The 13,856-nt window shown below is 40.2% G+C and overlaps 2 protein-coding genes across 2 annotated transcripts in view; both read left to right on the plus strand.

Moving 5' to 3' along the window:
* LOC106522872 (actin-related protein 3) overlaps positions 1–6,537 on the plus strand; it is a 10,082-nt gene extending 3,545 nt beyond the window's left edge. The window contains exons 5-12 of the mRNA XM_014016099.1: positions 653–748; positions 1,020–1,127; positions 1,205–1,348; positions 2,914–3,087; positions 3,194–3,286; positions 3,689–3,814; positions 3,888–3,971; positions 4,059–6,537. Of these exons, the coding sequence (XP_013871553.1) occupies positions 653–748; positions 1,020–1,127; positions 1,205–1,348; positions 2,914–3,087; positions 3,194–3,286; positions 3,689–3,814; positions 3,888–3,971; positions 4,059–4,154 (921 nt within the window). The 3' untranslated portion in view covers positions 4,155–6,537. The remainder of the gene's footprint in view (positions 1–652; positions 749–1,019; positions 1,128–1,204; positions 1,349–2,913; positions 3,088–3,193; positions 3,287–3,688; positions 3,815–3,887; positions 3,972–4,058) is intronic.
* An 87-nt stretch (positions 6,538–6,624) lies between these two features.
* Positions 6,625–13,856, plus strand: part of LOC106522875 (transmembrane protein 182) — an 11,374-nt gene continuing 4,142 nt past the window's right edge. Inside the window, exons 1-4 of the mRNA XM_014016102.1 lie at positions 6,625–6,967; positions 7,437–7,533; positions 8,002–8,103; positions 8,173–8,310. Of these exons, the coding sequence (XP_013871556.1) occupies positions 6,794–6,967; positions 7,437–7,533; positions 8,002–8,103; positions 8,173–8,310 (511 nt within the window). The 5' untranslated portion in view covers positions 6,625–6,793. The remainder of the gene's footprint in view (positions 6,968–7,436; positions 7,534–8,001; positions 8,104–8,172; positions 8,311–13,856) is intronic.

Below are 13,856 nucleotides of genomic sequence, written 5' to 3' on the forward strand. Positions count from 1 at the left end.
GACGTGACATGTTCGTACGAACCCTTTGTACGAACAAAATAAGAGAAATTTAGGATAAGAATACAAACATGTTCTTGCATGAGGCCCATTGATCGTATTAATCGTGAAGTGCCAAAACATAATCTATTAATGTTTTTCTGACGATTAATTGCACACGATACGATTATGCCCAACCCTACTTTGAATGTCTTTAAAAATGTAAAAATCAGGCATAAACAATAAAATATTTATTATTGTTAATTTTCTACTTTTTATATGTAAAATGACTTTTCTAAAAACATGTTTGTTACAAAGCAGAAGTAATTATTTCTTTGAATGTCTCTTAAAGTTGATCTAATTTTTGGAATGAGTACATTTATTCACTCAGGCCGTGGGTTTTATTATAGTTTACAAAGATTTAAACATGGTGAAATCCCTACTTTTATTCTTTCACCTGAAGCAAAGACGACAATAAAAACAGCAGGACAGAAAAACTGCTGGTGTATATTGACCATAGAAAACTCATATTGGTGGACTTCTAATTAGTCACCTTTAACTCTCACTTTCATTTTAGCTGCTTTGGGCTCTTTTGCATTATTTATGTTATCTTTTCTGTTTAAAAAAAAACTAAAAGCCCTCCTCACTCAGTTTGTGCCTGTCCCTCTGTCTGCAGACGGAGCCTCCTCTCAACACGCCTGAGAACAGGGAGTACACGGCAGAAATCATGTTCGAGTCCTTCAACGTCCCAGGCCTCTACATCGCTGTTCAGGTGAGATTCGGAGCACTTTTTTTTAACCATTGTTGGGCTTTTATTTTGAAATCTACAGCTGCTTGAAACAGTTTTAAAAGCTGAGTCAGTGGGATAAAATTAGATTAGACGCTCAGACACAGAATTTAATTCTGTCTTTTTAGGAACTGATAATTTTCAGTTCCTTATTTTAGGTTTCACAATTTCTTCTGCCTTTTCGCTCGGTTTTTAAAGTCTTAACCACAGATCAAACATGTGAAAATCTCCTTTTTTACTTATTTATTTTTGTCAGGCTGTCCTGGCGCTGGCTGCCTCCTGGACATCCAGACAAGTAGGGGAGCGGACACTGACCGGAACCGTGATMGACAGCGGAGACGGAGTCACGCACGTCATCCCAGTGGTAGGTGTCTCCTCACAACCCCTTTTGTCATTTCCTCTCCCTCAGCCTCTAAACGCGTCCTCACGTCTGCTCTCCAGGCTGAAGGCTACGTCATCGGCAGCTGTATCAAACACATCCCCATCGCYGGGCGAGACATCACCTACTTCATTCAGCAGCTGCTGAGGGAGCGCGAGGTGGGGATTCCTCCGGAGCAGTCCCTGGAAACAGCCAAAGCTGTTAAGGTTCATATCTTTCATGCTCATCAGAGATTAGACACATTTCATTCTCAAATTTAGAGTTTCTATAATGAAATCTCYAAGGAGAAGCAGTAAAAGGAAGTGATACTAAGTTCTGATAAATCAGGCTGTCATGAATTTATATATTTGGCCACAAGAGGGCAGCATAGCAACAGCAACACTTTAGAGCTTTAAAGGAATCCCCAATTAGTTGTAACATTAGACTTTATTGATAAACATTTATTTTAACTGTAAAATAAAGACTGTAAAAATACTGTAGGATGTTTAGTTTTGTAAATTTTTAAAAATATATTTTAACACGGACAGAGTCATTTTATTTACACACAAAGCACTCTGGGTAAATGATGATGTAGGTTAGGGCTGCCACGATTAATCGACGACTAATCGATTATTAAAATAATCGATGACCAATTTAATAATCGATTAATCATTTTCTTTTTTTGTTCTTTACTTTGTTTTTCTCTCCAAACTGCTTTGACACCTTCCACTGCCACATCTACCTTTCTGTCCTTGACACACATGCACAGTAGTGGTAACTGGGGTAGGCCGTGGACGTCACAAGACATTATACAGACAGGCTCTGGTATCATGGCTACCTGACAACGGAGCTCAAAAGTGTGGGATCATTTTAAGAAAATGAAAGAGAAACCTGTGTAATATCTGCAGAGCAGAACTTGCCTTCCACAGAAATTATTTTTAGTTAGCATATAGCTAAAATCTAACGATGGTTATATAATAGCAGCTGCATTCTGACGTGATAAGCTCTATGTTTTCTATTAAATTAACGTACGATCTGATTAGTCGACTAATCGAAAAAATAATCGGTGATTAATCGATTATAAAAATAATCATTTGTGGCAGCCCTAATGTAGTTAGGTCCTCGGTGTGAGCGAGCTATATCCACCCTGAAGGTAAATCTTGGACGATTTCTGACAATTGACTCTTTTAAATGAAACCAGAGAGCGTTGACAGAGAGGAGAAGGTAGAAATGACTCAGCCTGTAAATGAAAATATAGATGGAGGACAACAGAGCTGCTTCATGGAAGAAGAACCTCAGCTTAGCCTGTTAGCCTTTGCACTAGCGCCTACGTTATATTGCCTTATATGTATTAGCTCGTTGCTAGCGTGACAAACTAACAAGCTAAACTGTTGTCCTCCATCCATATTTTCAGTTCCAGGCTGAGTCATTTCTACCTTCTCCTCTCTGTCAACGCTCTCTGGTTTCATTTAAAAGAGTCGATCATCAGATATTGTCCAAGATTAACCTTCAGGGTGGATATAGCTCGCTAGCAGCCTCGCACCGAGGACCTATCCACATCATCATTTACCCAGAATGCTTTGTGTGTAAATAAAATGGCTCCATCTGTGTTAAAATATATTTTTAAAGATATACAAAACTAAACAGACTACAGTATTTTTACAGTCTTTATTTTACAGTTAAAATATACAGTATGTTTGTCAAATAAAGTCTAATGTTACAACTAATCATGGATCCTTTTAAAGACTAAAATGTCTTTCAAATCTCATCTTTTGGATGTTTTTGCTTATAGGAGCGGTTCAGCTACGTCTGCCCTGATCTTGTAAAGGAATTCAGTAAGTACGATAGCGACGGCACAAAGTGGATCAAACAGTACACGGGTGTGAACGCCATCTCCAAGAAGGAGTTCACCATCGACGTTGGGTACGAGCGCTTCCTCGGCCCCGAGATCTTCTTCCACCCCGAGGTACAGGAGCTGCTGAGACTGTATTGATTGATTGATTGATTGTTGTCAGCAGATAGCGCTGCCAAACATCTTGCAACTTTATCTATCCCCTTTTTTTCCCATCCAGTTTGCTAACCCTGACTTCACCCAGCCTATCTCAGAGGTGGTGGATGAAGTCATCCAGAACTGCCCCATTGACGTCAGGCGTCCTCTTTATAAGGTACAGATGCAGAGATGAACATAAATTCAACCCCAGAGAATCACCAGTGAATTATACTCCAGTGTCAAACCCTCCATGTTTAATGGAGCGTCATCACGCATGTCCTTTATATACATTAACTTGTTCAACCGGAAGTTCTCACATGGGGTGTCTCTCCCCTGCATATCTGAGCGATCATGTTAAAGAACTCTTGAAGTTTCACAGCTGTCCTTACAGATCAGACATAAACATCATAAATCTGTGACTGTATCTCAAAAATCAAGTCTTTAAGAAGCTGTAACGAGAAGCAAGAATGAGAATCTCCAAACTGAAAAACTGATTCCACAAAGTCCTTGTAAGCTGTGATTCTTGTGAAATGTTTATTTATTTGTGTTATTTCAAAATCGTGTCTCTGTGTTGCAGAACGTCGTGCTCTCCGGTGGTTCCACCATGTTCCGGGACTTCGGCAGGCGTCTCCAGAGGGACCTGAAGAGATCAGTAGATGCACGGCTGAAAGTCAGCGAGGAGCTGAGCGGCGGCAAGTTAAAGGTAAGACTTGTATAACCAGAGCGTGTTACATTCACCGTAGAGGGGTTGTTGAGCTGGAAGTCTTTGTTTGCAGCCAAAGCCCATCGACGTCCAGGTCATCACCCATCACATGCAGAGGTACGCCGTGTGGTTCGGAGGATCCATGCTCGCGTCCACTGTGAGTACTCTGACTTTATTCATTTTCAAATCTAAATTTCTTAAACCTGTGGATAATTGAAGACACTGTTCTTTTTGTACATTTCAGCCTGAGTTTTACCAAGTGTGCCATACAAAGAAAGATTACGAGGAGATCGGGCCAAGCATCTGCCGTCACAACCCCGTGTTCGGAGTCATGTCTTAGATGGCAGTGTGACACAATCAGCAAAGGTCCCAGAAACATCATTGTGATTAAAACAAAAAAGGTAAACCGAGGGAAGTGCTGCTGCTGAATCCCATGAGCCTTTGCACAGATGCTCCAACAGACCCAAACACAGCGACAGTGGACCAAACAAACTACCGGAGAGAAAAGTCTTGGCAAATGATCCGAAAGACGCCTCGACCCAAAGTATCCTCGGATAAATTGTTTATTGCAAGTAGGTTAATAATAGGTGATGACTTTTAATTTCTGTGTGCCTTGTACATGTATCCTTACAGGGTTGTAACCAATCAACATGAGTCTTGTATAAATACACTGTTGTGTATATGAGTCGGGTTCTTTGCTTTGTAATAKTTACTCTTGGAGTTGTTTCAAAAAAATACGGTTTTCCTCAAAACTATTCAGTAAAACCTATTTTTGTCAGACTGGTGAAAAAAATATTAATCTTTTTTATTTTGCTGTTTCCTTTTTGTATAAAAAAATGAAATAAACCTAAAAGTGCCTATGACATCAAATTTTCACGATAAATACAAATGCATTTTGGGAGAGACTATTATTAATGTAATGCTAAACATAAATTTGTGCCTCTGAGATGAACGGCTGGTTTATCTGCATTTGGTGCAACAGGAAGTGGCAACAGAGGGGAACACCTGCATATAAGCGGAGCATTGCTACAATGGTTTACGACACAGGAGATAGCAAGAATCTGATTTTTCTTTAGATTATTTTGAGTCACTATTGGAAAGAGAATAAAGTTTTAATAAAGATCACGGAGTTCCTCTTCATCGTCACTTCCTGTTTCACTTTGGCAGCACTGTATTTAACAAACTATACACCAGTATTGTGACAAAAGACTAAAAAGATGTATAATATTCAAATTCTTTGAACGTTAAGATGATCCGCTTTTTGTATTTGTAGGAAATGCATGTCACAGGCACTTTAAAATGTTTTAAGATTTGGTGAGAAGGTTGTGAACAATAATGAGACATCAGCTTCAACGTCTTACCCGTTAAAGCTTTTTTACAATAGAGCATTAGGGCCAGGCTTATTTATACATTATGAGAATAAAGTCATATTACAGAAAAAAAAGTCAAAATAGTATAAAAATGAAATAATAAAGTCACATTACCTGAATTAATATGAACTACTTGAGAAGCAATTTTGCCACTGCTTAAAATGAGGGATGTTAAGCTTCTTGTGAAGTTATATTTGGGTATCGGTTTTACAAATAAGAAAATACTTGTTACACATCAGCATCAAATTATTATTCGTAGCAGGACTTTGAAATGATTCTGCAAATGACCTGTTTTAAAGGCTTTATTCTCATATTACTTTTTTCTTATGGCTTTCTTGTGGCTTTATTGATTTTATTTCTTTCTTGTAATATGACTTAAGTCTTGTAATCTGGCCGTAATACTCTGTTATACTTTTGAATTACCTCAGTTTGGAAAAATAGTTTACTTTTGACCAGATAGACAAACGGTTAAATCAAGCATGGCCAAGAACAAAATGATGGCTTTGGTCCTAAAACTACCTAGATTTAGGTAGTTAATTTAAATGCAATACATTGAAAAAGTCACATTGTGTGAATTTTTTATTAGGTCTTATTTTTTTGGAAGGGTAAAGAATGGTTGAATAATTGTAACATTTTTGCAAGAATAACAGTGTAAAGATAAATTAAAGGTGACATCAAGATTGCATCAGATTAGGCTAACGGTTAGTTAGACCAAATATTTGACTCCAATCATCACAGTCATTCATGCAAATTTAATTAGATATGACTTAATTTAGCTTTACACTGTGAGAAACGTAACTGTCCACTGGAAGTGTTACTGTTAGCTGCTACCATTTTTTTTGCTCCTGTTTAMAAAAAGAAGATATGAATAGAAAACTGAGCATAGCGTGACCGTTTTAGATTGTTTGCATAAATTTATTTTTAAGATTTAAGTTTAAAAACAGAATTAATCAATTTTGGTTTTGGCTACTTGCATTAGCTTGTCTATCCAATCAAGACTTAATGTTTTTTTCTTCAAACTAAGGTCACTCAAAGCTAAAGTGTTAACAGAGGGTTGGGTTTACTTTTCAGGGCCTTGCTTTTAAAGATCAAAACTAATCCTGTAAATTTTGTAGGAGAAATTTGAGCTTCGATTAAGATAATCATTTTTAAACRATGTTTCTCTAGCTTCATTTTGGCTGACCTGTTTACTTTTTTTGAACTCTAGATTTAATAAGTTGTATTAATATATGACCATGCAGTTTGAGTGACTGTTGTTGGACGATCACTGTGTCTCAGTAAATAACTTGTACTGAATTTAAGTCTCAAGTCAGGCATTCCAATAAATGCCCAGGTGGTATTTCTGCAGTTTGACATGAAGTGTACATTTGTCGTGTTATTTTAAACGTACTAAATGCTTTTGTATCTATTCTTACACTGCTATTTCTGTGACTGTAACCATATCCTGCCAACACATGATGCACAAGTTTATCTCCCCTCAGCCCAAACTCTCAGGCGAGTGCTAGCTTTTTGCAGTGGGTGGTACTTGCACACACTTTTTGAGTATTTTAGCAACATAAGTTGTTATAATCGTGATGATATTTGAATAGAGAGACCAGCAGAGGGAGACATGTCTCTTCAGAGGTTGAAAGTGCTCCTTTTCTTGGCTTTTTTCTTTGGAGCAGCAGGGTTTCTGTTCACGCTGCTCTCCTGGGGTACGGAGTACTGGCTGCTGGCTGCAGAGTCCTGCAGCCCAAMAGAAAACCAACATGGAGGTGTGAGACTGGAGAAAACCAATGTGAAGGTAATTACCCWGCACAGACACAACTTTAGTGTTGCGAGTTATAGTCTTGAGTGSTTCCACATCAAATTTTATGTCAATTTCTGTACCAATCTCTTAAACTGAACGCATTTTTGAGGTTGCTGAAGTCAGTAGCTGTGGCAACCATCTTGACCTGGGTTGACTCCAAAAGATGATCAGTTKTTGAATATTTACTTCCTGAGACTTTCATTAAAAAAATTTCTTGATCAACGTAAACTCTTTGATGTATACTCAATGGAACTTGGGAAATTAAATATGGTTCACAAATAACACTGCAGTTTTTATTTCACWATTTGKAAGAGTTCCACAATATTTAAATATSTACTAAAAAATTGCTCAATRTTGTTTTTAATCAACCGACTGCTAATATTTACTGAATATAAAAGATATGTTACACAGAAGTAGCAGTGTTTATTTTAAAACAACTCAAGCTGTTTTTGTCCTGGCCCAGACTGCAGACGATGCGAGGATCTTCCAYGAGGGCTTGTTCAGACGCTGCTTCTTCAGAACCGTTAGCCCCGACTTTTCTATGTGGGACTTTTGGATCAGTGAGAATCTGTTAATGTGATAGTTCAGATCTGTGGAAGGGGTATTCTGCATAATTAGCAATCAAAATCTTACATGTTGTMGATGGCTCTTGGAATAAGCAAACGGCTTGTTTGAGTGCAATCAGGACCAAATGGATTGCCGTTGTCTTAAAATAATTCCAAGCCTAAAAAATAGGGAAAATATCATACTATTTCTGCCAGAATTGTAATATAATGTGAAATTGGCAGCAATTAAAGGTCTAGAAAATAGTCTTTACTTGGACCAGTGTGAAACGTTTAAGACTGGAACTGTTTTAGTTGGGTTACATTTAAATTCTATTTCTCCAAACTGAGGCTGTTTAAAGCTGTATCAGCAACAGGTAAGATATTAATTGCTAATAAACTATCCACAGAATCAAATTTCAAAAAGTGTGATCTATACTTTTTAAGCATCTGCTTTTAAATGATATCATTGCTTTTGCCACTCAGCAAACCAGCCACATACTAAGGTCTGCCAGGCTGCTTACCTCTTCCCATTTCCCGTCAATAAACCAGTGTGGGCGGAACCTTATGAACAGCCCTCTGCCATTGGTTGGTATTAACAGGTGCAAACTGATGCGACAAATTAAACCTTTGATTACATCATCTTTCATCTGTCAGTTTTCAGAACCTTCTGGAGCATCTTCCAGGTCACAGCTGTGACAGCTCTTGTCATTGGTGGATTTCTTGTTATATGTGCTGCTCCACTCACCAATCAGAAACTCTACAGAGTGGGCGGAGCCTTTYATGTTTGTGGAGGTAAGGATTGACCAGATTGTGAACATTGCTAGATAATCATCGTTATACTCAATAGGTCTAGAATCTAGATATACAGTTAAGTTAAAAAAAAAAAAGATAACAAATATGATACTTTTGGCATTTTTGTGCACTTAAGATGGGGCATTGTGAATTTTCCAAGCAAATAGTTCAATTCTATACAATAATCAAGTAACTGTGATACCTTCAGTTGTTCTGAAAGACTTTATATATCAAAAATAAATTTGCAATCATAATTTAAACACCTTGAAATTAGCCCCTGTCTCTAAGCACCATCTACACTCAAAAAACAGATATAGTTGATTTATTTAATAAAATTATGTCAACTGCTTCCACTCAACTGAATCGAGTAAAGGTAACACATACTTTACATGTACCAATGTCTTCTGACTCTGCRTTGTTGGTCTGAGGCTGGGGCGAGTGGCTGGTAATTTGTTTGGCCCTATCTTTGTTCCTGCTGGTTGATGGCGTGTGGTCTGGTACTGCCATGTGCAGTTCCCGTCCTTGCCTCATTCAACACRCACATTGTTCTTATTACCGCCTCCCCTTTGGTAATATTGGTATCAATTTCCTTCTTGGGCGGTTGTGGCTGAGTGGCCGGGGTGCTCATTCTGGAACTGACAGGTCTCTGGTCTGATCCCCTGCTCCAGCTGCCCCGGTCTTTGTGTCCTTAGGCAAGCCACTTCAACAATTGCCTGGGGATGGTGGTTWGAGGGTCCGATGGCGCTGATGCAAGTTAGACTCGTCTCTGTTTAGTGTGCCCTGGTAGCGGCTGTGTCTGTGGCCTGCCACCGTTATTGTGTGAAGGTGTGTGTGAAGGGCTGAATGCTTGAGCTATAGAGCGCTTTGGGGTCCAAGTAGGTTTGATAGGGCGCTATATAATTTCAAACTTTTTTTTTCTCTATGTCTCTCCTCTCATATTTTGTTAACCTTAGCCTGCCCATCGGATTYACTCCCACATGCCTAGGGTTGCTCATGGTACTCTTTCCTCGTGTTAAACGGGCATAGGTGACTTTTATCCTGTTAGCATAATCATCACACGTTAAGGTGTGCACAGATTTGTCATCACTGTCCCCTCTTCGTATTCCCCTCCTTAATGGTAAGTCGCACAGGTTAGTCGTACCATTTAGCACTCTCATATTTTGGTCCCAGCTTTTGGGCTCTTGCCCACTCCTTGTCGATATCTTATGTTCATAATCAGTCTTACACTATAGGTTTAATGATTGGGGAAATGAGTTTCACTGAATTGCCAGACACCTGATGAGTTTTAAGGATTTTATTAAAGAATATGCAGCTGGATCTGGAGGAACACGTCACAGGAATCCAGACCTCTACACAGGAGAGAATCGGGTCAGTGGCTTGGATGTACAGAGGAACTGATCTTGCTAGAAAAACAGCCATTAACCTTCTTAGAGTGCAAGAGATCTGGGTAGAGCTCTTAAAATATTTTGAGAGTCTGGGATGTAGTCCRGTGATGTCATTTGCGGGTTGCGGACTTGAGTCGAGTTTGTTTATTCAAGGGATTTCCGTGAAACAGGCTTGGTTCATACATATAGGATCAGAATACGAAACCGGGTTTTTAGGAAAGGACTTATCTCTTGGTCGAGGTACACAGGCGAGGGTCAGAATCCAGGAGGCAGATGACTGAACAGGTCCAATGGGCAAAGACGAGAGGCTGAGGTCCAGAGGCATAAGCGGAGGTTAAAACCAGAAGATCAGAGTACAGTAYGGTACTGTTCAGGGGCGAGGGAGACGTGAAACCAGAGAGCGGAAATGGGGTTGAGATGAGGCAGGCAAAACATGACATGGAGAATGCTGGACAACTACAGTACTTGGAAAACCATTCATAAATCTGGTGCTGGTGCTGTGGGAGAGTAGAGCTTAAATAGTGGAGACAACAGGTGAGTGGCAAAATGCTGACTTCTGTGATGGGTGGGGTGAAACAATGAGAAGGATAGTTGGCAGGAAGAACATGACATGACTAAGTTTAGCAAAATACAGACGTGATTCATGACAATAGGTCACTGTAGTTTCCTTGTTGTCCCTATTTCAGTTGATTTTGTGATTGTGTTTAATATTCACCCTGCCAGTACATCCTCACTATTGAACTAATGCCGTTTCGAGGGAGCGTTTTTCTTCTTATATCTTTCTGAGACACTATATTTACATTACCATGCTCTTTGTGCCGTCTGCCAGCCGTTGGCTATGCATATTGAACTTTTAGGATTTTCTTTACTGAGTATGCAAAATTGTTTGTTATTAGATCCAAAATACTGTTTCCTTACTAATAAAATTTGTTCCTTTCTTCTCTCCCCTCCTGTCTGGCTGGTAGGGATGGATACCTTTGACATTTGAATCAATTCGGTACCAATATCCGGTACCTGGGAATCGGTACCGGTACTTAACAGTACCAATATTCAGTACTTTGTGTGTGTTGTTTTTTAATAATAAACTTTAAAAAAATTTTAAACATATTTCTCAATACAGTATATAAAATTTAACAAATATCAAGACAACATCCAACTCTTTGTATTGTAACATAAGTTGTTTAACTAATTTATTTAATGTGAAAACTCTTGAAAACAACTAATGCAGTGTTATCTTATTGCGCAAATTAAAATCCAGCTCCACATATTTCTATTGATGTCATTTACCCTCTAGAAAAATTGTGTGATGGGGGTCCATGGAAGGCAAATAAGTTTAAATCAAATAAGCAAAAGAGGATGGAGTTAAAATAAAAAATGGTATTTAAGGTATTTAACGTACTCAATGCTTCAAGTTGAATGCTTGTGTTCTTTCAGGTCAGACGTGTTCGGACTGTCGGGAAGCGCCTGTTATTTTCCTCTGTTGGTCTCTGTTTAATGGTGGATGAAATAAAGAAAGTGGTGGTACTTTATTTACTTTGAGCAAGTGAACGTCATGCTCACAAGATAATTAATCCACCAGATAATTCAGAGGCGGYAGGCGGTCTGTTCGGTGAGTTTCAACTCCAGGAGCTGTGAGGCTTGCTTTCAAGCTACGCCGAACTCTACTGAATTAGCGGCTGCTGATGTTATTACACACTTGCGCAATGCTGCGTTCAGGACAAGCATGGAAAACCCACCACTCTTATGCCAATATGGTCGCAATGATGCGTTTAGGTACCGAAACATAGTACAATTTGATGTTACATGAATAGATACTCGGTAGTACCAACAGAATTCGGTCGGTACTTATAAAAGTATCGAATTTGGTACCCATCCCTACTGGCTGGTGTACAGATCCTTTCCCAGGAACCATACTGATTCATCAGTATGACCTAGAACCTTTAGTCTACCCCCTCCAGCCTGGATACTTGTGGATTGACCCTTATATGGACGACAACTTCGCACCTCAGCTTAGTGGCCGCAGGGCCATCTCAGAGTGCAGTAGTCCGACTAGCTCTCATAATATGGGGTCCACCTACAACTCAATGATCTCCATCCTTAACATATCACCTCCCAATAAAAAGGGCCATCTGCTCGAATTGGAAGTTCCGGAATTGCCCTGTTTGGCTAGTACAAGTCCCATTTTTCCTTTGGAGCTGTGGCATTACCTCAATGCAGTTAAGACTAGACTCAAAGCATCTGTTGAACCTATTTCCCCATTCCTTTTCATGGTCCGTCATGGTCATGTTTAGCCTTAACTCACCTTGGAACAGTGGTGTTAAATGCTCAGGAAGACTCCCATGAAACATGGCTGTTGGGTTAAGACTTCCCTGGATAGATCAAGATGGAAGACTATGCCCCAAACAGCTCACATCCACTAATAAAGCTTTGGATCATATTAGAAAAGTGCACCGACCCTGGAATATCCACTTAATCTGCTCCAGATGTTGTGGCATCCGTAGACACCTTAAAAGTGCCATTCAACAGGCCATCAAATGTAGACCTAAAAACTGCCTAAGCGTTTTAGACCCAAGGGCACCTATACAGTATATGCAAAGCAATTTGCATCTGTGAGGGGCCTCTCGCAGCATATGCGTAAGGTGCACACGGATGTGTATCTGTCTAGTAGAGCTTTACATCTTAAGCCCAAAGCAATGAGAGTTCAGGCGATAACGTTACCGATACAATAGATAGCTTGGTGGACCAATAATTTCCGACAGCTCTCAATGGCACTTCAGTCGACTCAACCAAAGGCAACCTGAGGAGGCTTAGTGATAAATACACAGGTGGCATCTCCCTCTAGGGAGTTCTCCCAAGGTCCTTTTCATTAAAAGGCTAACCAAAAAGTTAAAATGCACAGAGGTAGAGGTCAACATCCACCAATTCAAACATAGATCTTTCAAGAAGCTTTACATGCCAGCTAGTCCAGACATGTGCTACCAGTCTATGCAGTGTCTCTGGGCCAAGGACAGACTGTCTGCTGCTAGGTGGATACTGGAGGGTAAACTATTTAGATCCTGCACAATTAATCACAAGACCGCGAGGGATGCTTACTGCAATATATGAGAAAAGAAGGACTCTTTTACAGAGCTCAGACACTGCTTACCTCCCAAGAGCTGACAGTAGTTACATGGACTTCCCCATAGGAGCGAATGGAGTGTCACTTGGCGGCAAGAACATGAAGTTGGGAGCTCCTGGACCTGATGGCATTAAGGTAGCCTCCACCCTTGAATGGGACCATACAGGAGCCAAGTTGACCTCCATTTTTAACATCATCCTTTTTTCCAGTATCTTGCCTTGTTGCCTCAAAGTAAACAAGACTGTCCTCCTGCCCAAGAGTAGCTCCCCCAATGACCTCCTGAGTCATTGGCTCCTGATCACTGTTGGTCCCATCATTCTGAGGCTATTCTCGCACATCATTGCTAAAAGGCTGACAGATGCATGCCCCGTCCATCCCGCGCAGAAGGGCTTCATTGAGTCRCCTGGCTGTTTGTAGAACTTAGTCACTCTAAATGGCCTCATCACCCACAGTAAACAACATAAGAGAACTTAGCGGTGGTGCTTGTTGACCTGGCCGACTTGGTCTCCCACAAGCTCATAGATGTGGTACTTGAAAGTSGGTTTTTGACAAACTCATCAGAGACCTCATTTCCAGCTCATATCGAGGCTGTAGCACCTCCATCCCTAATATCAGGGGCAACACTGGCTATATCAACAGCCAGGTCGGCGTTAAACAAGCGGATCCTCTCTCACCGCTCCTCTTCAACCTTGCCATTGATCCCCTTCTGTACAAGTTGGAGGAGAAGGGAGATGGTTTTAGCATCAACGGAGAGGTTATTACTGCGATGGCATATGCGGATGACCTGGTGTTAGTCAGCAATACATGGGAAGACATGAAAAGGAATTTGGGCATTTCTTTCTTTTTTTTTGGTGTGGTAACCTTTTCTTGGACTGTGTACCAGATGCCCGGTGTGCCCCTGAGTGCGAGCCCACAGGGGAGTTTGAACGTACCATCCAACTGCCGTAGTAATGTCATTATTACTGGTACAGCAGGTAAAATAAGTATTGAACACGTCACCATTTTTCTCAGTAAATATACAGTATTACTAGAGGTGCTAATGA

This window comes from Austrofundulus limnaeus, unplaced genomic scaffold, assembly GCF_001266775.1.
Source record: "Austrofundulus limnaeus strain Quisiro unplaced genomic scaffold, Austrofundulus_limnaeus-1.0 Scaffold138, whole genome shotgun sequence".
In the NCBI taxonomy this organism is placed as follows: Eukaryota; Metazoa; Chordata; class Actinopteri; order Cyprinodontiformes; family Rivulidae; genus Austrofundulus; species Austrofundulus limnaeus.